Source organism: Durio zibethinus, chromosome 23, assembly GCF_047325235.1.
Source record: "Durio zibethinus cultivar Kanyao isolate XHJ-2024 chromosome 23, ASM4732523v1, whole genome shotgun sequence".
NCBI classification, from domain to species: domain Eukaryota; kingdom Viridiplantae; phylum Streptophyta; class Magnoliopsida; order Malvales; family Malvaceae; genus Durio; species Durio zibethinus.
This window is the reverse complement of record NC_143184.1, coordinates 3271183-3295455: the sequence shown is the minus strand read 5'-3', so window position 1 is coordinate 3295455 and position 24273 is coordinate 3271183. Positions and strand designations below refer to the sequence as shown.

Here is a 24273-nt window from a genome sequence, read left to right as displayed (position 1 = left end):
TGGACGTTTGATATCCAGTTGAGCAAATCAGACGTGCCATAAAAGGGGGTGGGCAGCCAGTCACCTTGAAATCGAACCAATTATTAATGTTAATTAATTAATAAAAATGCTTTCTATTTCAAAATTTTTTGATTAATTATTAATTCAATTTCAAATACACTTCAGCATATCTCCATGTTTCACTTAAAAACACAATTTCCACTTATTTCCTGAAGTTTCCATCTCATAAAAATCAAAGGGACCACAGCCCCATGGAAGGTACTTGAAATACAATGGAACTCATGTTTTAAGCTTTAATTTAACCCAAAAAAATAAATAAAGTTTCAGTACAATAACAAAAATGTTGAAACCTAGTCAGCATTTTACTGCCATTAAGGAAAAAATTAAAAATATTGAACTAGAAATTGATCTAATTTATTTATATAATTATTTTTAAAAAGTGATATTGATTAAGTTTTAAGAGTCAAAATTTAAAACTTATAATCCGTTTTTATTTTTAAAAAATCGAGACCTCTTTTGTATAAAAAAATTAAAAATTCAACATTAATTAGATCAGATAATTTAATTAATGATGTAGCTGTGCGTATGGTTATAATTTTTCTATGCTTTAATTTTCTGTTAGTCATGTATGTGGTTTAGGGAGATTGCATACATTGCAAGCTTTTCCAGAATAGGGTTCGTCAAGAGAAAACGAAAGTGATTTTAGAAAAAGCAATAAATCCACACAGATGGGTCGTTTTGGGGCTTTAGAAAAATGTTGAAGAATGGTCTTTAATGGGGCCGAGAGGACTGCTCTCTAATAAGCATTTTAACTCCCACGTTACTCCATTTAAACATTCAATTGTGCTCTTTGATGGGAATGGATGGCATTTTTCCCCATTTTGTCAAAATAGAACCTCTTTCTTTCGTCATGCATGCATCCAAAAAATTTTATGGTAGTCTTAATTCTTCCAAAACAGGACCACTTTTCTTTGACTAATAAAGTCTAACGCTCCCAGCCAGCTCCTTTCCCTCCTGTTGGTCTCTTTACTTTACCTAGGAGTTTCTACAAGGACGACAATATTTTGAGAAGCTTACGCTTTCTGGCCCCATTTGTTGGTGGGCCGCCTCAAGTAGAAAAAAAAAAAGCTAAAGTTGACCATGTTACAGATCTGTTATGCCATAACCTTGGGCTCCTCTATTGCCAAAGAAAAGGGCCGAAGCTTAACTTGAACTGTATTGGGGTTTGGGACAGCTTAATTACTGCACGTGCGTGCTAAGCATTAATCCATGAAGAAGACAGGATCAGATGCACCGCCCCTTCAGGGCCTGATTTGCAGGGATTGTGGGAATTTAACTGAACAACCGGTAGTGATTCGGGTGAAGTCCATGTTCATGGAGGGATTAGTTTGATGACATGTTTAGGACATGGTCCAATTATTATTTTCACAGATTCTTTTTCGCTCTTTTAGTAAGTTATTGTTTTTTTTCGTCCACGTGGACTTTTGCCTTTACCGCTAATGTTTAACTGCACCAAGCCCTTAGGAAAGCTTTGCATTGTAAAAAAATAAAAAAGTATATTATTAAACCATAAAAAGGAAGTGACATTAAATGAGAATGACTCCATTAGTTACTGCAATGAAGCTTGAATAGGGCCAGATAAATGAAGGAAAGTAAAGGTAGGAGCTTCAATATAGATCATAATGAATGAAGGAAGTAGATGAGCTTTCTCTTATGTCTTGTGTATTTTCCAACTCTCTCTTTGTTATCTGACAGCCTTGATTGATGACTCCCTTCCAAAGCCCCCTACCGTCTACTAGAAACTGCATACTGCTGATCGTAATTTATGACTAATTCCGGATAACTCCAACTATGATTAGCCTTTTAGCAAGTTAACTTTAGTTTCACCGAACTATTTTAAAATTTTGATTCAATCAATGCTCAATATAACAAAAAAGGTTGATTTGAAAACGTCTCCAACCTCATCATTTGCCAGCTACTACCATTTGGCAGAGGTACATCTTTTCGTCCTTTAAATGATGATACGGATGCACGCACTTAATGTAAAAGTGCAGCTTGAAACATTCATTCTACAGAAAGTTTCAAAAGTTAAGTAAAGAATAAATAAAATATAAATCCCGCCAGCAGCTTAATTTCTTTGCCATCCCCGGCGACTTTACTTCCAAAAGAAGTCATGTGCTCATTCACAAGGGGTGAGGGCTTAGTTGTATCAACCGATGACAGCGCCTTGGTCAACTCTAACAAGCACGTCTATATGTTGACTAGTCAAAAAATGAATTTTTTTTGCTATATTTCTCAACTCCCCATCGGCAGCATGAAATGAAATTAATACTGGAAAAATTAATGGATTTTTATTTTTTAAGTTTATAACAAAGTCAAAAACTCGATATGCAGACTGGTTCATTTGTGGTATAATAACTCCCGCCGTGTCGTCTGCAAGTTCATATGGGGACATGAATGTATAAATAATAGGAATATCTTCATCATTTGCTCACACAACAAAACAATTATGGAATCATCCTCTCTTATTCCCTTTTCTTTAATATTCTGCTCTATTCTCCTCTCCTTTGCATCAAATGGAATCGAAGCTCGAAGGCTCCAATACATCTCACATTTGATTAGTGAAGATCTTTTTGATTCTATATTTCTTCACAAGGATGATAATGCATGCCCTGCAAGAAATTTCTACACTTACGACTCCTTTATTCAAGCTACGGAAGTTTTTCCACTATTTGGTAACACAGGGAATTTAGATACGCGCAAGCGTGAAATTGCAGCTTTTCTTGCTCAGATATCCCACGAGACCACAGGCGGATGGGCTACTGCACCCGATGGACCATACGCTTGGGGTTTGTGCTTCAAAGAGGAAATGAATCCTCCAAGCATCTACTGTGACTCTACCAACACACAATGGCCTTGCTACCCTGGAAAATCTTACAAAGGAAGAGGACCCATTCAACTGTCCTGGTATGTAATATTACACTTCCCCAAACTTTTTTTTCCTCGTGGCTAAGGTAAGCTTTAACCGAATAGATTGTTAATATTGTTGTTAACAGGAATTACAATTATGGACCAGCCGGCAAGGCTTTGGGATTTGATGGGCTAAGGAACCCAGAAATAGTGGCCAACAACTCTTTGATTGCATTCGAAACTGCTATTCGGTTCTGGATGACCGAGCAGAAGCCAAAGCCCTCTTGCCACGATGTCTTGGTTGGTAAATATGTCCCCACGGAAGCCGATTTGGCAGGTAATCGGACGGCTGGATATGGTTTGGTGACCAACATAATCAACGGTAGGCTTGAGTGTGGAAGACCCAACGATACACGTGTAAATGATCGAATTGGATTCTTTAAGAGATATGCTCAGTTGTTTAACGTTGATACCGGACCAAACCTAGATTGTGATAATCAAAAGCCGTTTTAACCTAGTTTTATTTTCCTTTTCGAGGATAATAAAGGACGGAGCTCGTTGTTGTCGTTGTTATTGTCATGCAATTGTAATTTCCATAATGTTTTTCCGACCAAATTGCAAAGGCTTTCTCAGTGAAATTCTCTATTTTAGCACTAATTCCTATTGAGATTTGATTATTAGAATATACAAAACTATATATATATATATATAAATAATATAGATATATATATTCAACTGATTGATTTAATGATCAAGATAATCTTAAAGAAGATAATAAAATTGAGATTCGAATCTCAATTTTTTTCCTCCTCTTAATGTAGGATTCTGTTCCCTTAAATGATCAAAAAATATATATATAAATAATATATATAAATATAAATATATATGGGTGTGGAAAACTGTTTAAATAAAGAAAATCTGTAATATTGTTGTATATTATTAATTATATTTCTAAATGGTTATTCGACAAATTTTTTGTTTATAGTTTTCTAAACAAAAAGTCAATGCACAAGGTGGGAATGAATTATATGAAATAAACTTTTGATTGCAGGAGTTGAAGGATTATTTATTATATTAATTCATCCTCTAACCAAGCGGCTTCATATAGTTATTTGGACAGAAGATGATTACATGCGTGGGTTGTGGACTATGAATCTTATAAAAAATGCTGCCCTAGATAGCAATTAGCAAGTATTACAAGACATAGATACTTAACCCTACAATAGTATTAATAATTCATAATTGATCACAGATGAAAGAGGGACATACAGACAGAAATTAATTAGGAAGAACAAATGTATAATATTGTGCAAAAAAACATCAAGTAATTGTGGGCCGAAGATCAAAGGTAAAAATTAAAGTGGACAGTGACAAATTAAACTTAATCCTCTTTTTCTCAAAACTCCAATGGGAGGCAGGGCCAAGGCAAAGACGAAGTCAGTGCACCCCGCATCTCGATCCCACCTTGCATTTAGCTTTACAGCATTCGGATCTCATATATATATATATATATATATATATATATATGTCACGAGTCAAGACTTAAGCTCTGAACTCGAATGGCTTTGAGATCCAAGCATCTATTCATCCGACGTCCAAAATCAACCTAATCGTTACGATTCACATCTTTGTGAGGTATTGTTTGCTTTGAGATCCAAGCATCTACTCATCCGACGTCCCAAATCAACCTAATCGTTACGGTTCACACCTTTGTGAGGTATTGTTTGCTCTGATCTCTTGATCTCACGGTTTTATCCTACAAAAGACGTCTCACAAGGAAGAGGTGGTGTGAACCCTTTTATATCCCAATGACCCTCCTATTATGTTCGATGTGAGATTCAAGACTCTTCCTTAGGTCCGTGACATTCTCTCCCACCTAACCTCGTAACGCCTTCGTCACGGAGGCTGACCACCTTGCCTTCCTCCCTCGAGGAGCTTGGCGTGGATTGAACAGTATAGGGCTGGCTCCGTGACATTCTCTCCCACCCAACCTCGTAACGCTTTCGTCACAGAGGCTGACCACCTTACCTACCTCCCTCGAGGATCTTGGCGTGGATTAAACAGTATAGGGCTGGCTCTTATACTACTTATCATGGGTCGAGACTTAAACTCTAAACCCGCACAACTCTGGGACCCGGGCATTTACCTTTCTGGCGTCCCAGATCAGCTTGACCACCACAATTCATACTCTTGTGAGGTATTGTCTGCTCTGATCCCCTGACCTCATGGTTTTATCTTACAAAAGGAGCCTCATAAGGAAGAGATGGTGTGAACCCTTTTGTACCTCAGTGACTCTCCTATTATGTTCGATGTGGGATTCATGACTCCTCCTTAAGTCCATGACATTCTCCTCCACCCATAGGTCCGTAACATTCTCCTCCACCCAACCTCGTGAGAGGCTGGTCACCCTGCCTACCTCCCTCGAGACACTTGATGTGGGTCGAATGGTTTAGGGTTGGCTCTGATATCATTTGTCACAGGTCGAAACTTAAGCTCCGAACCCACGCGACTCTGAGACCCGAGCATCCACTCATCCAGCGTCTCAGATCAGCCTAACCGTGACGGTTCATACTCTTGTAAGGTATTGTCCGCTCTGACCCACTTGGCCTCACAATTTTGTCCTACAAAAGGCACCTCACAAGAAAGATATGGTGTGAATCCTCACAAGAAAGATATGGTGTGAATCTTTTTATACCTCAGTGACCCTTCTATTATGTTCCATGTGAGATTTAGGACTCTCCCTTAGATCCGTGACATTCTCCCACACCCAATCTCGTGACGCTCTCGTCACGAAGGCTGATTATCCTGCCTACCTCTCTCGAGGCGCTTGGCATGGATCGAACAGCATAGGGCTGGCTCTAATACCATTTGTCACAAGTCGAGACTTAAGCTCCGAACTCGTGTGGCTCTCGGGACCCGGGCATCCATTCATCTTGCGTCCCAAATCAACCTAACCGTCACGGTTCACACCCTTATGAAGTATTGTCCGCTCTTGCCCCATTGACCTTACGATTTTGTTTTACAAAAGGTGTCTCACAAGAAAAAGATGATGTGAACCATTTTATATCCTGATGACCTTCTTATTATGTTCGATGTGAGATTCATGACTCTTCCTTATATCCGTGACATATACTCGTGGCTAAAGAAGAAAAATATATATCGATTGGTGATCGGATCGAAAATGGATGAGAAGCGCAGCTATAATTCTGAAGGCAGGAGAGGCATTAAGTTCTTTTACGTTTACAGGAAAGCGAAGGTTCAGGTGGAATAGCAGCCGCCAAATGCTGCGTAGTTTGGATGATTAATGAAACCAAACATTTTATGACGTAAACAAGAAATCAAGAAGAAAATATATTCGATATATATATATATATTAATTAGGTTGTGCTCATGTTTTCATCAAGCAAAAGAATCGTTTGAAAATACACTAGCCAGTAACATTATATTAAATACATGACGCAATTCCACCTATCAATTCAATCGGTTTTGGGCATCTATTCCTCCGTGTTTCTTATGTCTCTGATCCATAGAAATTAGGCTTCCTTTTTGCCTTGGGCCGTTTTATGTGTTTGCCAAAGCTTTTTATTTTTATTTTTTAAGTTGATTCTAACCGCTAAAACTAAAAGAGTCCTGTATTTTATAAATAAACCATGCCGTTATCGGCTTAAGTTGCTAACTCTATTTATTATATGATGTTTTAGTTTTTCGTAAAAATTTAACTTTTCAATAATTAAAATTTCGTTTGGTTGATTTTTTTTTATTTTTAATAAAAAATGAAAAGTAAAAAAATTAAAATGAATTAAAATAAAAGATAAACCAAAATATCTATCAAATGGCATTGTCCAATTCAACTCAAATTTTTTATATATTCAATTTGAGATACATTTGGTTCGATTTGATTATCAATTACAAGTTCAAAAAATTATTTGAATGGAAGAAAATTGTATTTTTATAATAATTTTATTTTTCATAAAATAAAATAATTTTATTTTCTAAATTTAAGTAATAAACAAAAAATAATATTAAAAATTTTAAAATTTTAAAATTTTTTAATTTTAAAAATTGAAGAGCCAAATTAATGGAATTCGTTTCTACTTAAGTTCAAGTTCTATGAACCAAAATATCCTTAAGTAGCATAAAAGAGGTTTAGGGCGTGGAGACGAATATTGGATCCGGTGCGTTGTTCGAAAAGCATATTAATCTTCTCTTTCAACCGGTATCGAACTCATCGGCAAATTGACGTATGCATGGTGATGTGAATGGATGAAGATTGAAAAGAATAACGGAGCAACAAAAAAGAACTGAAGTCGATAAGCGTCGAAGAATCCAATTGATAACGAAAGTTATAAAATTAATTATGTTCTCTTCCAATTACCTTTTTGTACTTTGCAGTTTGAGATAAGGAATTTGGTTCCTTTCATTTCTGTCTCTTAGAAGGAGAAGGCAATCCAATTATTTTTTGAAGGAAATCCTTCTTAAGTGGTACTACATAATTTTTTGACAACTGAAATGAGTACGTAGTAATACAATTAACGACAATATCTAAATTCGATGCCACAATGTTCATTTCGATGATACGACGATGGCAGCATGGATGCTTCCTGGCACATATCCTGCTATCGTCAGGACTACATTTGCCCAGAATTTGGCCTGTAATTAACTCAAAAACAGAAACAGACAGTCAGCTCTTAATTAATTACTACTCATTTCTCTCGACTTATAATTACAGCTTCCGTAAAATTATATATGTTACCATCTTCTTCTGTGACTTCAACAATTTGGTACGTAGGTTGAACGAATTCATTCCCAATTTCTCTATTGTTATTAGATAGATTTTAAAATCTTGTAAAAATTTAAATTGATAAGTAAAAAATCAATTCAATTTGGAAGAAATATGCTAGTAAGATAGAAGAAAAGGAGAGACTGACCGTGCAGCCTTCCTTTTTATATATCCCAGCTGGAGGCAGAAAGATGGCCAGGGTCATGTCAACACAGTCTTCTTCCTTCTTCTCTTCCTCGCTTGAATCTTTACAGCTAAAGCATCCGCACCTGATGCAGATACACATGTTGGTATATGGTTGAAGATAGATCAAAGAGCTACCTTGTTGTGAAGATGGAGTCTACTACTACTTACTTTTATAGAATCCAAGATATGCTGTGAAAACAGTGACAATATTTCAGCCAAAATAAAAGAGAACCAAACTAGGGAATTGGATGAGTTAATAGTGACATTGGCAAGCTGTTTTCACGTTGCTGATTTCATATATTAATTACTACTATAGATGAAAGAATTTTTTCCTTGACGTGTTAAGGTCAATCTATATATTTAATCATCTTCTGCTTTAATTTTATGAGATGCTCGATTCTGTACTTTAGGCTTGTGGGAATCGATCAAGTTGATGGAATCTGAATGGTAGAATGTTCCCCAATTATGGGATTGCATGCCTTGCACAAAATTAAGAGCACTTGAAAATGGATAATATTACAGAATTGTTCCTCTAGTTCTTCTAGAGACATTGGTAAAAGGAAAAAAGATTGCGGTTCCAAAACAAATTAAAAATTATTCAGGGCAACGTTACAAAGAATACTTTTGCTTTCCATCTCCACTTTAGATGGAAATTTAACGGTGATTTATCAAAAGGGCTTGTGAAAGTGTAGAGAATGGAATTTGATCCTATCTCCCTTCTCCAAAATTTATTGAAATTTTTTTTTAATTTTAGATAATAAGATATTCAATTTATTGGTTTCATTAAACAAAATGCACATTTGGAGTGATTGTGTTGGTCAAAGGTAAACTTAAGTTTTGGCCATGCAAATCTCTTACATTTTCAATCTTTTATTATATTGAATTTGATTATTAAGCTGTACGAACTACGAATGCTACAATGTTGTTTTAAAAGAAAACCTAGGCTGAGACACATTTAGTTGTGTTGTCAAGAAATCAAAAAGGCCATTTGATTTTCATGTCTCAAATGGTCAAACAGCTATTCCTCTCAATTGACAACATAATCAGACTTGTTACATGTGGAAGACGGGATGAGCAGTAACCAACCAGACAAGACAATGGTTCAACTGGTTAATTAATTTGTTGGGCCCATCTAATCTGAACCTCAAAAAACTTTGATCCCTATAGGTCCGTATGTGCAGCCAGTAGCCCAATAGTCTTGACCTTGACTAGGCAGTTATTCCTTCTAAATAGGCTCGATCATGGGCTGTCCTGACTCCTCCTGAGCAATTAATTCCAGGGAAAATCACAAGATCTATCCAGTCACATTTGATTGATCACATTTTTTAAAGTTATTTTGAATTTTTTTGGTTGGCTTTGTACCCTGTGGTTGTAGAGCCTGGGATGTTATTTTTCTGGTTCTTGTCTACCAAGATATAGGAAAATTTTCAGTTTAATTTTAACCATCTTAATATTGAATCCAAAACCATTCTCTTGAGAGTACAACTCCTTAATCTGAATTACAATCTCCTCTCTTCGGACGTTCCATTTCATGAATAGTAGTGCATCTTAGGTACAAAAACATGAAACTATCTCATTCAGAGGATTATCCATTAAATTCCCCTATTAAGAGGCCACAGATTGAAACTCTTCAGCAGGTTTTCCGTTCACTATAAATTGAATTTATTGGAGTGCTTAAGGAAAAAAGCATCACAATCATCCAAAAAAAAAAATTGACAGCCCAGTGACAAAAGTGATGCTTGTTACTCTATCATCTTAGTATGCAAATTTACATTCAAAGTCCTAAAACATATTCCACCCTAAATTTTCTGCCTACCTATTGATTTTCACTCCACAAAAAACAACAAGAGTTTAAAAAAGAAAAAAGAATCAGAGAGATTTTGTATCAAAATTCAGCACTTGGTGATCTTCAATCTCCTCACAGCTGACAAGAACATCCTACAGTACATGCATGAGAAGAACAGATTCAGCTCTGGTGTACTATAAGGGATCATCATCATATATATATATAGAAATAACTGAATTTGACAAATGGGAATGTTGTTTTTAATGGAGAAATCTGGTTACTTACTCCCAAGGAACATCACCGACCATCATCCAGTCCCCTTCCTTGTCTTCATATGTTAGCACATGATATTTCTCATAATGATCTCCATCCACCTCAGCCTCAGCCCCTGCATATTTATATATCAAAAACAAAACTCTTGATTTGTCAAAATTTTGGTTCAGAAAGATCAGATTCAATAAAGGAAATTAAACAGCAAAGATGAAACTTACAGATAATGTTTGTGTTGAACATGTGCTGGAGAGTCCTTATTAGGTCATAGTAACTCTCGTGAGCCAACAGGTCCAGTTTTCTGCCAATAGGAATCCCATCCATGTAAACCTTAACAAAGAAAGTTGCACTGTCACACTCATTTTCTTCTTCTGCAAGCGCCTGCCTTAGCGGCGGCTTGATTGGTGGCCAATCCGATGGTTGCTCCCTGATATATACATGCAATTTACTATTAACATGAATCATAAAAGGAAAAAAGGAAATTAAAGAAAGGATGGTGACTAAATAAACACCTTCCATAAGGAGGAGAGGTTGAAATGCTAAGACCAAGCTGAAGATCAGTGCTAAGGTCCCTCTGCGAAGAAGCAGAAGCACCAGTGCTTGAGAAAGCAAAGTGGTTGCTGCTCTCGATAGACGATGAAGAAGAACTGGTTGCCCTGCCCATTTTCAGAGATGTGATGAAGACTGAAGATTGAAGACAAATGAGCCGCCAACTTGGGTTTAAATAACCAGAAACATTAATAGGACAAAATTTTGTTGGGAGAAGCAAAGGAGGCAATTCTTTCATATGACTGGCTATGGTTGGGATGATATGTTGTTAGGGCAGCCGACATGTACACGTGTCGTCTACCAACCCAACTTGTATTAATAATGACTTTAACATTTTTTTGGACTTTGATTCAATGAGGTTCATGTGCAACTTTTCATTTTTTCTCTGCTTTCTTCTCTTCTGTTGAAGGATTCACGGGTAATTCATAGCAGTTATTTGCGGCATCCCTCGTTGAAAAAGTGTGAACTGCATTTAAAGATTTGAGTTCTTTAATTGATGATTATGTCTCTCTTTTTACAGAATTAATAAATAAATTCAAATCATTTTCACAGCTAATACAACCATGCATTCCCTTAAACTATTGAACCCGTGGGCTGCGGGGATTCATTGATTCCACATTAATCAGAAACATAATCCATGAACATTCAAACAGGGTAAAAAAGCTTTTGGGTCATCATCATCAAGCTTACCTTATTATTTAAACCTATAACCATTTAAAACTATGAATGATTAAGGGATCAATCTACTTAAAAATTGTTTACTTTTACATATATATGGTTGAGGCAATGGATGTAGACAAGTGACGGGCATTCGAACAGGGATACAAAAGCATCGAGTTTGGAAACGTTTTGACATGGGAACAACACTAAAGCTTCAAAATCAATGTTCAATGGATAGAATTATTGTGCTGAGTAAACATAATTAAGGGAAGGGCGGAGGGTATTGGTAATGATGAATTCAGTTTATATATTAAGTTGTTTGCAATGCGAAGTGACTTGTTATATTTATATTTTAAAAACAGTGCATGTATAATCAACATAATATAAACCGAACCATTGGGGTTGCGAAACTCAACATGCAGAGAAAAAACATCTAGCGTTTGGATGTCTGGGATTAGGAATTAATGGGTTCCCTAGTGATTCTTCATATACAAATTTTTTAAATCAGTTCTACCGACGTAAATGTCAACATAGATGTTGACATAACTAGATGAATTGTAAATAATTATTTATTTTGAAATTATGTTGAATATTGATAATATAATTATAAAATTAATTATTAATGATGTGATTATTAAGATAAAACAAGTTCATTGTATGTTACCATTGCTCTCTCAAATTGAGGATTGAATTAAAATAAAATTGAGAACAAATGCAAATAAGTCGGTCTTTTTTTTTATTTCATAAGCTTTAAGGATTATTTTTTTAAATAAATGAATTAATTAAAAAATAAAGAGATATCATTATACAATAGTAACAAAAAGTTGTTTTGTCGCTAATGACTTCTTAAAGAGAGGACCTAAAGATCCAATCACGAAGATATGCAATCAAACTCAATTTGCAAGCACAGGAAAAAATAAACTAGGAAAGGGCACAAAGGGAAAAAAATCTGTTCCCACGTGTAGAATCCACGTGTCGAAGGTAACTCTTAGTTTTGTCTCTCCTAAGTATCTAACTCTATTACTATTGTTGTTTATCGCAGCAAAGGGGGAACAAGAAAGGTTGCTTGCACCAAAAGAAACGCCAATTTGCGAGGGAGGAGTAGTAAACAAAAAAGGAAAAAAACAAACGAGGAGAAAAGCAAAAGCTGATGTCCCCCACTAGCCCTACCGAAATGTTGCTTCAAATCGCCATCATGGGAGACCTTTTTGCTGCTCCGAAGACCGTTTTGTCTCTCAAAAACACCATTGACGTTGAACCTAAAGCCTTCTAACGTTAAAAGAAAGAAAGAAATAAAGAACGCCCAAACCCTTTTTTCAGAAGCGTCAAATTTCTTATCTCCCTGCCCTCCCACGAAAATATTCATCGTCCTGTCTCCTCCTCTATGGGGCTCTTTTTCAGTTGTTTTTATCAGTCAAACTTAAGATTTGCTTTTTATTTCTCTACGCTGAAATGTCTCAAAGATAGGCCCCGGAGCTGGGGGTGGGAGCATAATCCCATTTTCGGGCTTTGGCTTTGCCTAAAACTATATTCTTGCTTTGAAATTAATCCATTCGTTTTTACATGCAAGGACAAAAAAAAAAAAGTCAGGCCGCCTACGGAGTAGTAGGCCAAACATTATGCTCCCCTACTGTCCAAAGCGGATCAAGTCTTTTGTCTATAACGAGAGTCTTTTTTTGGTAGTTACTAGAATAATGTCTTTTACACATTTTAAAGTGGATTCTATGGGAGTGGCAAGATCTAACTATGAGACCCAAAATTGTGTTAACCGGTATTTTTTTTTTTTCTTGGCATTGCTTGAACAAAACCTGTTGATGTCATTCAATTGCATTTGTTCGTCAACGATTACTTTGATAACCAGTGATGACCATTCGCATCATCTATAGGTCTAGAATAAATAATTGATACTAGTGCTAGTAAAATCATACTGGTAAAAAGAATAATGAAAAGATTACTTGGCTCTCCTGGACTCCTCGTTGTTTAAATAGAGAAAAGGAGACTTTGCCTGAGAAATGAAAGACAAGGCTCTGGCGAACAGCATGTTATTCTTGGAAATAATTGTAGAATGACTCCTTATTCGCTACCAAAAGAATAAATACAACAATAAATTAAAAAGGACTTGCCCTTGCTGTAAAAGAAATACTACTAGTTAATAGCATGCTAATGGCAAAAGATACTGCAGACGAAATAAATATCAGAATCGTCGGGAACATAAATGAAACGGAAGAGATCAACAGGAAGAATTTGCTGCTGAAGATTTTGGGTCTAGAAAGAACAAGCAATTATGAACTCTTGACCCATCTTTAAGTTTTTCTTTTAGCCCAACCTCAACCTCGGCGTAAGTTTGAAAACTCAATTTTTACACCTTCTTTGAATCCATTTGCCTTCCATCCAATCGCTACACTCACAAACTAAGAATTCAAATTCACATTTTCTTTATGCAGCTTCATGATTTTGAAACATTTCTACCATTCTCAGCCTGATAATTCATGAATAATTTACAAGCATAACTCCTCCCAACCAGGCAACCCTCCTTTCGACATTCTGAGCCTGACCTGCTCATAGCAACGAGTCCCAAGCCCTTCTAGAGGCAAGGTGACTACTAGCCCTAAAGCAGGTTGTCCAATGCAAAAGCAACTTTGATAGACAGCATGTATGATCTATAATTACAGCACACGTTCCAGGACAATCAAATGTTTTAGTATCATGCTCCAATTCCTAATGCATGTGTGCCTCCAATGCTGGTACCATGGGACGAGAAAATTAAGTATGGTATGATTGCTATCAAGAATGATATTGCGACATGAGAAATAGTAATTTACAAATATAAAATGCTAGCCAAAACTCCTAAAGCAATCAAGGAACTGCATCATCAACAAAACCTACCCAAAACTTGGCTAAAGAGATACTATTCAACAATGCATTTCTACATTTGCAGCCTGCCCACATAAATTCAATATTAATTGCATGCATATTGTGACAGGAAGCCCTTCACTTCAGCTGCAACCTCGTAAGCACCTTCCACACATCGTCCTAATGCCACACCAGATACATAGTTGCCCCCAAGAAACAGCCCATGAAACCCAGAATCCCTGAGAGCAGTTTTTGCGGTATGAAGGAGATCCAAATGACCAACCAAGAATTGTGGAATGGCTTGTGGCCATTTTCTCACACCCAATACAAGAGGATCCTTTGCATTAGGATTTATAAGCATTTTTCTCAAATCACGATCAACTGCTTCTACAAGTTCACCGTCAGTCTACAGGAATATGCAGTGTCAGTAAGAATTCAAAACTATAATAATATAAAAGGGAAAAAAGCATCAAAGAATATGATTCTAGATAAAATCCACCTAACTATAAATCTCAAAAGAAAAGGAAGAGTAGATATTGAACAGAATCATGCAAGAATGTAGTCGGCTGCAGACCAAAAACACGCCAATTCATTTGAGCAATGAATTCCTAATCATGGAAAACAGTATTTGTAGGTTCATGTGACAAATCATAGCAGTGATAAAAGTAGAACCTGTCAACAATCTTGACCATCATATATCTAAAGTTTGCTAGGCAAACTCAGTAACTTGGCAGCAATTATAACATGTTCGTAATATCTTCAAGAGGGATTACAACAAATATCATTGTTCTTCCGCATTTAGAGCATGAGAAAATCTCAGATCTACCGTCAAGTGCTTCCTTATCATTAATTTCCTTGTCCACAACATAACATTCAAATTCTGTTTCTCAAAAGATGTCTACCTTGGACAAAATTCCAGGGTTGGTAGCTCCTCCAATGTAATTCAAGAGCAAAACTCTGCCAGCTGGAGCTCGATTGGGAAAAAGTGACGAACTGTATATGGTCCCTGCAAGTTTTTTGTCACCCAATCAAATTTCTCATAGTAACTTTACTGCAAATAGCATTCAGCATAAGACCAGGATATGATACTTTCAGAAGGAGTACAGTTACCTAAGGTTTCAATTCCTTGGCTGCGTGGGTGCAATTGGCCAAATCCCTTAAGTTCACCATCAATCAAGCATTCTTTTCGAATAGCTTCTTCTGGATATGAGATTGTCACTGATGCAACTGGTGGGTAGTAAAACTGGGATAGTGCATCTGCAGCAGCAGCCTGCATAGAGATTGTAGAAATGGATCAAAAAATCATATTAAAATTTTAAACTCAAGTGAACATAACTAAATTAGTAAAGGACTAGAACATGGCATCAATTAGTCTGTTAAATAACTATTTTCTTCAGAATATACATTATTAGTATACCAGGAAAGTCTTAGAGACCCATAAACAACAAATCATGCATGGAAAATTTCTTAAGAAGCTGGACTGGCATCATGCTCAATAACATCAACAACTCCGTGAGCTAACACACCACATAACAGATGCCCAATTCGGTAGTTCAAACCTGGCCAACAGTGCTCTATCAAATTTGGGAGGAGAAATACACACTCCACCTAGAATTCAAAATTTAAAACAAACACACATATGCACAAATATGAGCAAATAGATACAGGCATGCAAACCTACTTTCCTTTTGACCAAAAATTTTGATAATTTCACATCCTAGACAGAACAACATAAAGGAGCAAACCCTCTATGCCAGATATCATAAAAGTATGTCTAGCAAGGAGAAGGGAGAAATGGAAACATACCGAGAGAGGATGCAACAGGTTACTGGCAACATGGGATGGAATGGTCATGACAACACTTCTACTCTGAAGAGAGACCATTCCTTCAGGTGTTTCATATGTCAAGCTATACTCGCCATTACCCAATTTAGTAATACTGGAGAGCTTCCACAATAATTTTACATTGCTACCCAAACTGCCAAGTCAACACAACTAATTAGGATCCTGAAACCTGAAGATCCCTAAAAGCAAATTGACACTTTAGAACCACTACAGTGGCTAAATCATAGCAGTGATGGTGACTGGTCTACCTAGACGCAATTGCCTCAGGCAGCATGGCAAGTCCCTTCCTAAAAGATCCAACTGTTTGGCCCTTTGGTGTTGGTAGACGCCTGCAAGATAACCATTCAGCATGACGAAAATAAATATCATGAAAGAATCACATCAGAAGCCTCAATATGTGCACAATTACGGGTCTCTGGGTGGCTTAGGTGTCTTATTTCTCTCCTGGATTGTCTTGAAAGTACCACCAATGATGCTACCACCACTCTCTTCAAGCTTCCATACTCTTCCAAATGCTGCTTTCATGCTTAATTTTGATGGATCCCCAGCATAAACACCTGCAACAACAACTTTTCAGTTATACAAATTATGAATTGGTTAAAAAACAGAAATTAAGTATCAGTTCTAAGGTTCGAAACTTCAAATCAAAAGATGCTAATTGGAAGGAGGTGGTTCATTATTGCACTAGTATATAAATTGTAATAAACTTGTTAGTTGAAAAAAAATGGCCTAAGAGAAACAAAATATTGACCATTAAAATACATCATTGCAGATAAGTGAACACATAATAAGAATGGAATTATCACCAGAAGTACTGTAATAGTATCAGATAAAGGGAAACTTCAGGAAATGCAAATATTTTAACTTTCAACTTTTCAAACTATCATCACAGCAATGGCAATTATGCTAAGGTAGTTAACACGTAGTAACAACGGCATCATTTACTACCCTTATCTGCATAACTCAAGAAAACAAACCCAACTCCATGTGCAACAAGACCCCATGGAGCTAAACCACGGAGATAAATGATAACAATGTATTGAAATCAGAGAAATTTCCTGACTCTTTTTATATGAAATGCCAAGAAAAGTCAGCAGATATTAAGGACAATTAACATGCCAAAATGACAAGGGGGTTTAGACAGAACAAAATATATTTCTAAATTATTGACATTCTTCACAGATAGTGACTAAATAACAAATCTTTGCGCACACATGAAACACGAAACCAAAACAAAAGATTATTAATCATCACCTGAACAAAATGGTTCAATCAAGCGCTCAAAAACCTCAGCACCAAGATTACGACGCACAAACTCCTCCACTGATTCTTCATGACCCTGTTACCTTTGTCAAATTTTGCTATATGAGAAACTTCAACTGAAAAAATAAAACTTATGCAAATATATGGCACACACTTTTGATATATAACCAAACAAAAGAAAAAGCTTATAAGAAAGTTAAGAGGACAAACTGGAGGAGGCGGCCGAATGCCAATAGCGCCCAATCCAGCCCTAAGTTTTCCACCGATGCTCATCAAATCAAAAACCGGTAAGTCAGTTGGCTTGGAGGGTACAGGCCTTAATTTCCCCTCCCATAGAACAAATCGCGGCGCATTAGGGTCACCTAAAACTAAATCATCCTTCAATCCACTATCCACCTATAACAATCAACAAACATTTATTTGGAAACTAACAAATTACTGAACCTATAATTCATGTGTTAATGAAGTTCAATTAAGCAGCAAGTTAAAAAAACTAAATTGCATAACTAATTACAGTAAAAATTACGAATATGAAGTCAGGAACAATGTGGATTAAGACGAACGTACCGCCATGGTGAGAACAGGATCGGACGGCTGGAAACTGTTAGGTCCTTCTTCCCACAGATATCCATCTCTCTCAACGGTTGTGATGTTGCCACCGACTCGGTCTCTGGCTTCCGTCACGATCACATTGGAAGTGACGTCATGGTGCTTGGTGGCGAGAGCTTGGGCAATGCATAGCCCACTGATGCCGCCTCCTACGATCACACAATCCACAACGGATGATTCTCCACCGTAGATCTTTGATGAGGAAATTGCGGGCCCCTCGGCGATGGAGCAGCGGAGTTTGAAAGATTTGTGAATGCGGTGCGGTATTTGGTGGTTGGGCTTGCAGAAGGGGAAAATGGAGGTTGAGGAGCGGAGAAGAGAGAAGTCAGTTAGCGTTTTCATGGCTGGTGGGACCTATCGAGCGGGAAGCAGAACGGGCTGGAATTAGAATAAGTGGATGTTCATGGCTGCCTGCGAGTTGAAACGACGATTTTGGCCAGATTGTGCTATCTGCAAGAGGATATATCGAGTGTGGGCACTCACACGTCTGAGTCAGTTTGACTTTCATTTTTTCTATTGGCAATCAGTCAAAATACTCCAGCAACGGCTTGACATGAATTTTTTTTTTTTTACTTTTAGAGGAAAAATCAAGTGTGATATCTCACACGTCTGAGTCGGTTTGACTTTTTTTGGGGGGGGGGGGATCAGTCAAAATAAGTAACGGTTTAATATGATATTTTTTTTTTAGAGGAAATAAAGGTAAATAAAGGAAATTTACAAATAATGGAGGATGATAAATGAAGAAAAGCTAAGAAAATAAGGGATCAGAGTGATCAAAGAGTCTCATCTAATGTTTCTTTTACATCTTATTTATAAACAAATTGAAAATAATAATTATGTATAATTATCGTTATAGTAAATAGTATAATTTTTATTTACAGTGATTGTTACAGTGACTTACTATACTGTTTTCGGTGGTAGGTCTTTGTCTTTTATAATAACTTTCTACTACAGTGATTACTACATAATTTTTTGTCGATAATAGTGACTGCTACAGTACTATTGATTTTTTGTTTCGAATAGCTTTATCTTTTGTATCGATAGCTTTGATAAGTAAATTCTTGCTTGAAATATCCACAGGATGGTTTATCCTTCCATATCATTTTTTAGATTATGCAACTCTTCATCTTCTGGGCTAAAAGATTGACGAGAATTAGTTTTGATTTTATTCCACACCTGTCATCCTTCTTTATACTGGTATAGCATTTATATAAGATGATCAATATCTTTCATTTTGGAAAGTCTTTCCAGAAGTTGTATGGCCTCTGGTTCATTTTTTATTTCTAAATCATCATGACAGGAATAATAATATCTTACTATTATCCTTCATCCATCAGTTTTTACAGATATTCTAGGAAACTTTGTAGTAGTAACCAGATGAAACAAGTGTTTTACTTTTTTTATCATAGAAATTCCTGTTTGGAATTGGTATTGGGAAGGATTGATATATTTAGATATTATTTTGTTTAAATCATTTGAGTGGATTTGAGCATCTGTATGAGGGTCAAGGAAAGCTACTGCAATTACCCTTTCAATTTTTCATATTTGGTAAGGTTGATAAAATCTTTCTTATCGAAATACTCTAAGAAGGTTGGTTATGATGAAACATATATAGTAGAATTGTTTAGCATATTTTACGATTTGGTAAAATTGATGCTTGATAAAAGCTGAAAATTTTTTTATAAGTTCAAAATAAAAGTTTTGGATTATAATTTAGCCAAGTATTCCCAATTCGATACTGGTTATATCAAATGGTTCATGATTAAAGCAAATTTTGATTTTTAGAATGGAATTGTCAATTTCTGTAATAAAAATATAAGTAGGGAAATAATGTTTTGAAAATTTTTTCGATCAACAGTTTTTCTGTTGTCTGGGCAATAGAAAAATTTATTTGTTGAAACAGTTCATTGGTTAGGAATACTGTAGCTTTTTCAAACAAAATAATTCTCTTAAGCTTGTTTAGCTTAGGAGAATTATAATTTTTGAAATATTCACATAAATTCAATAAATTGTTTATTTATTGAATACTATACTGATTTTCTTCAAAAGCAAAGAAATCAATATATTGTTATTTTAGCAAATTAGTAGAAAAAAGGCCTTGGAAAGCTGTTTCTTTAAACCTCTGAATTTCATTAGCCCGTTTGCCTAGAAATTCAGCTAGTTTGATCATCCATTTGTTTTCTGAGAGATGAGATTTCTAAACATTGTTTAGTAAATCATAGACTCGTGGTACAAGTCCAGGTTTATAAAAAAATTTTATTTCAGAGGTAAAAACCTTTGTATCTTTCAACGATTTTTTTGTAGAATAAATTATTTCTGAATAGCTCATGAATGTCCATTGATTTGAGTTTTTAGCAACTTGTGAGAAATTTGTTTGAAATCTCAAAAGAAATAGCATGTATGGGGGTATAAAATTTTGAGGTTAATAGAAAAATAATCTTTGATTAAGATCATTATAAAAACTAAATCCAGTGTTAGGATTTGTAAATAAGTTAGGAGATCACGGAGAAGTAGAGGTTGAAGAGAAAGATGAAGAATAACCTTTTTTAGATTGCTTATTCTTTATAGTTTTTCATTCTCTAAGAATTTCTTGAGGTATTTTATCTCGATCTATTTGGTCTACTAAGAAAATCAGTTGAAATATTTTTATTAGAATTGATACACCCAATAAGAAAATTGTATTGACAAATAAAATTATATCACATGATTCTTCTTGGGTTGTCTGAGAGTTTTTTGTTTTTTAAAAAATCTTAGACTGCCTGGTTATCGTTATTGTAACAAATGTCTCAGAAGTTAAATAAATATGAAATCACTGTACACCATTTTTTATGGCTAATAGCTTTTTTTCATAAATAATATAATTAACTTCATTTGGTTTAAATTTACTAAAATTATAACTACAAATCAATTCATCATTTTGATGAATATTTTTTGCTTTAAAGATACATCTCCAATGTTCTTTACTGGCATATCTCTAATATCCGTAAATCTCTCTGTTTGGGTAAATAAACTTTAAGTATATAAGTTAGCTCTGATTTTATTTATTTAATAATATCAGAGTCTGCTGTTGTTTAGACAAAATCATTATTTTTGCGTAATTTATGCAAAAGAAGGCTTTATTTTTTAGAAAGATTTTTGAAAAATTATATGTCATAATTAACTATACCTAAAAATTGTTGAAATTGTTTGATATTTTTCAGTTTTTTTGAAAACTCCTTGATCTTTGAGATATTATGATCCATGAATACTAGGCTAGAATGTGGGCTGGTAATTGGTTTTATCAGACCTTTGTCTAATAGTTTTAAAATTTGAATATCAAATTTATCTATATCCTATTTGGTATAGATCATGGGCTTTACTCTTATAATCTCTTTTGGATTGTGAATAGTAAGTTCACAGTATCTTATATTTCTTTTCCAAAGCTTCAATGGTTGTTCACTGAGGTTTTCCTGTAAAATTTTATAAAGCCAATAAGTTTCATTTATTGCTTTTATAGTATTTGTTAATATTTCTAGTTAAAAGTTTTTATCACAAATATGCTTATGTTCCTGTAATAAAAGAATTTCAATTGATTTCTTATCAATTGTAAGAGTAACATGAATATTAGATATAGAGAATGGAACATAAGTATGTAAAAAATTATTTCCTAATAGTATGTCTCCATACACATTAGGAAAACATAATATTTTTGGTATTATAAATCTAACATTATTAAAATAAACAAAAATATTTTTTGCTTTGTAACCAATAATAGTTTTCTTACCATCTATACCTATTATGATGATATGATGCTTTATTGGTTGCCATTTATTTATAGGTAAAGCATGATTGCGACAACTTGAGATTGTTGTTCCTGTGTCTAGCAATATATGTAGACAATATGGTTTATAATCCTGAAAATAAAAAATCACATTTCACAAAAAGTATAATATCGATATTTATTAGAGAATAAGATTGTGTTGGGTGCAAATAATCTAAAATTATTTATAAAATGTAACATTTTGATTTCTTCATTTCTATGATTCCTAGAAAAAGAATTGTGTGAATTTAAAATATAATTAACAGAATGATAATAGGATCGATTATCACCTGTATTTTGCTGAGATGAATTATCTCCTGCAAATATAGAAACTTAAGCATTACCTGTATAGCTTATATTGTTTGCTCGTTGTAGATATTCTGCACTGTTTGTATTATAAAATAAAAAAAAAAACTTATATGAGGAGTATAAAAAGATTGATTACTAGATATACTCTCAATATCATAATCTTTTTTATGCTAAAAAACATTAGTATGAGGTAAAATTATATTTGGGTTAAAACTGGATGAAGCATGAGGATTTTTAAAATAAAAATTTTTCTCAAATGAGAAAAATTATAAACTTAATACCTTCTATTTTTCAAAGGTATTTTCAAAAATATGATGAGTTTTTTTCATAATATTTTTAAGTTTAACCATACCTTATTTTGTCGTAGTGTTTGTATATGTAGAAAAAGTTATTGAAACATTATATTGGTTAGATTCTGTATTTATTATAAAAATATAGTAAGATTCATCATCAGAATAACTATAATCTGTTTCAGAAAATACTTCATAAAATATCCTTTAGCTCAATTCCTTAACTTTTTAGTTTTTACGTGCGTGGAAGTGCGATGGAATGATTAAAGATGTTGATCATAATTCAACATTTTTCATTACGACGGAGTGAACAACAACTAACAACTTAATTATAACATCAAAGACAATTAGTTGTTCCTTCGTTGACATGATATAGAATCCATTGATTTGAAGGTAAAATATATGTTAACGTATCTAGAAAAAAGAATAAAAATACATATTATTTAATATAAAATGGATAACAAATATTGGAATTAATTAAAAAAATTATAAATATAATAATGAAAATGAGAATTAATGTAATATTGGTATTATTTTAATGTAAATAAATATGTTAATAATATAAAGTTTAAATTAATTAACCTCCTTAAAGTATTAAAAACTTGAACATATGACTTCAAAATTTAAAAATTTTTTTTTTTATTCTTACACTAAATTAAAATTTCGTTGACTGTTGATAACTTTTACTAACAAAATATAAACTATTAAAAATATGTTTTTGTTAAAATATTTCTTAATATCATTGACTGTGTCGTCAAGTACATTTTTATTGTTTAAAATAGTTCACGCATGAAGTGTAATAATCAATTATATTCTTAATTATAGTATTTGTACTAACAAAAAAATTTGCAATGTTCGATGTAGTATAAATATTATTTGTAAAGAAATACGTAAATAACAAAAATATATTTATTAAAAACACTAAGATGAAACATAATAATATAACATCTTAATTTGAATGAAAAAAAATTGAAATTTAATTAAAATGACATTACTCTCATTTTTTTAAAGAAGGATTCTTCTAAAATTTTAATTTGAATATTTAATGCTTAATTTTATTTTACAAAAAATGATTTTTGAAAATAATTTCATATTTTTAGGTGTTTTTTTAATGAAAAACTAATTGATCAATAAAAAACGAAATCATTTTTAAAAAAATTATCTTACGAATTTAAAAAAAATTATTAAAAAAAAAACTGTTTACAAGCATAACTATATCTTAATACTTTTGAACATAATTTTACTTATAAATAATATTATTTATATTAATAAATGATATTATACAAATAAATAATATACTATTAATATAATATATTAATAAATAATATTATATTATTAAATAATAGTATAATAAATATTATTAATTTAATTAATAAATATTATAATAGTATTATTAATAAATAACATACTATTAATATAACATATTAATAAATAATATAAAGAATAATAAATAGTTTTATTTTAAGTATTTTTTATATTAACATAATATTTTAATATTAAATATTATAATTAAAACATAATTATTTTTTAATATTAATAATTTTAATAGTAAATAATTTCAATATATTTTAATAATAAATATATTTTAATATTTTAATAATTATAGTAATATTATCTGAAAAAATAGATTTAAAAAAAATAAACAATTAAAAATATTTTTCATTAATGCATTCAAATAATAAAAAATCTCATTCAATTAAAAAAATATAAACATTTTCATAAATCATTTTTTGAAAATCATTTTCTGTGAAACAAACGAAATTTAATATTTGTAATTTTTTATTATATATTCTTTTATGCTTTGACTTTCATTATATAAAAAATTTTAATTTTTTATTTTTAAAAATAATGGAAATAAGTATAAAATATGTAAAATATATTTTTTATTTGCTAGATGGATGAATTTAATTTGCTACTTATGTCCCCTTAAGTTAACACTTGCTCAGCATAGCCTTTTAAAACCACTATTACAAATTTACAGCATATAATTAACTTGCTACTCATCATTTTGACAACTCATTTTGATGACTTCAGAATCGAAGTCGTGAATTTCTCGTCGTACATGGATGAAATGATGATAAATTTTTTATATAAAAGGGAGTTCTGATTATATACAAATAAATATATATAAGTTTAAAACATCGCATGTATAAAATTTTGAATT

At 33.4% G+C, this 24273-nt stretch overlaps 4 protein-coding genes across 4 annotated transcripts; 1 reads left to right on the top strand and 3 right to left on the bottom strand.

Annotated features, from left to right (window-relative positions):
• The first annotated feature begins 2506 nt into the window (after nt 1–2506).
• LOC111313370 (chitinase 10-like) lies at nt 2507–3555 on the top strand. Its single transcript, XM_022914038.2, has 2 exons — nt 2507–2967; nt 3057–3555. The coding sequence occupies exons 1-2, from the start codon at nt 2510–2512 to the stop codon at nt 3421–3423; spliced, it is 825 nt and encodes a 274-aa protein (XP_022769773.1). The 5' UTR covers nt 2507–2509; the 3' UTR covers nt 3424–3555.
• A 3720-nt stretch (nt 3556–7275) lies between these two features.
• LOC111313369 (plasma membrane proteolipid 3-like) lies at nt 7276–8129 on the bottom strand. The gene is made up of 2 exons (XM_022914036.2): nt 7839–8129; nt 7276–7560 (listed from the first exon to the last, which is right to left on the bottom strand). The coding sequence occupies exons 1-2, from the start codon at nt 7974–7976 to the stop codon at nt 7474–7476; spliced, it is 225 nt and encodes a 74-aa protein (XP_022769771.1). The 5' UTR covers nt 7977–8129; the 3' UTR covers nt 7276–7473.
• Nucleotides 8130–9412: 1283 nt separating this feature from the next.
• On the bottom strand, nt 9413–10782 carry LOC111313368 (auxin-responsive protein IAA30-like). Its single transcript, XM_022914035.2, has 4 exons — nt 10445–10782; nt 10154–10359; nt 9948–10050; nt 9413–9814 (listed from the first exon to the last, which is right to left on the bottom strand). The coding sequence occupies exons 1-4, from the start codon at nt 10717–10719 to the stop codon at nt 9769–9771; spliced, it is 630 nt and encodes a 209-aa protein (XP_022769770.2). The 5' UTR covers nt 10720–10782; the 3' UTR covers nt 9413–9768.
• Nucleotides 10783–13893: 3111 nt separating this feature from the next.
• On the bottom strand, nt 13894–18194 carry LOC111314019 (protoporphyrinogen oxidase 1, chloroplastic-like). Its single transcript, XM_022914981.2, has 9 exons — nt 17670–18194; nt 17313–17498; nt 17094–17178; nt 16249–16396; nt 16088–16168; nt 15801–15972; nt 15105–15264; nt 14897–15000; nt 13894–14400 (listed from the first exon to the last, which is right to left on the bottom strand). Exons 1-9 carry the CDS (start codon nt 18051–18053, stop codon nt 14101–14103), a joined length of 1620 nt encoding a protein of 539 aa, XP_022770716.2. The 5' UTR covers nt 18054–18194; the 3' UTR covers nt 13894–14100.
• Between the last annotated feature and the right edge of the window lie 6079 nt (nt 18195–24273).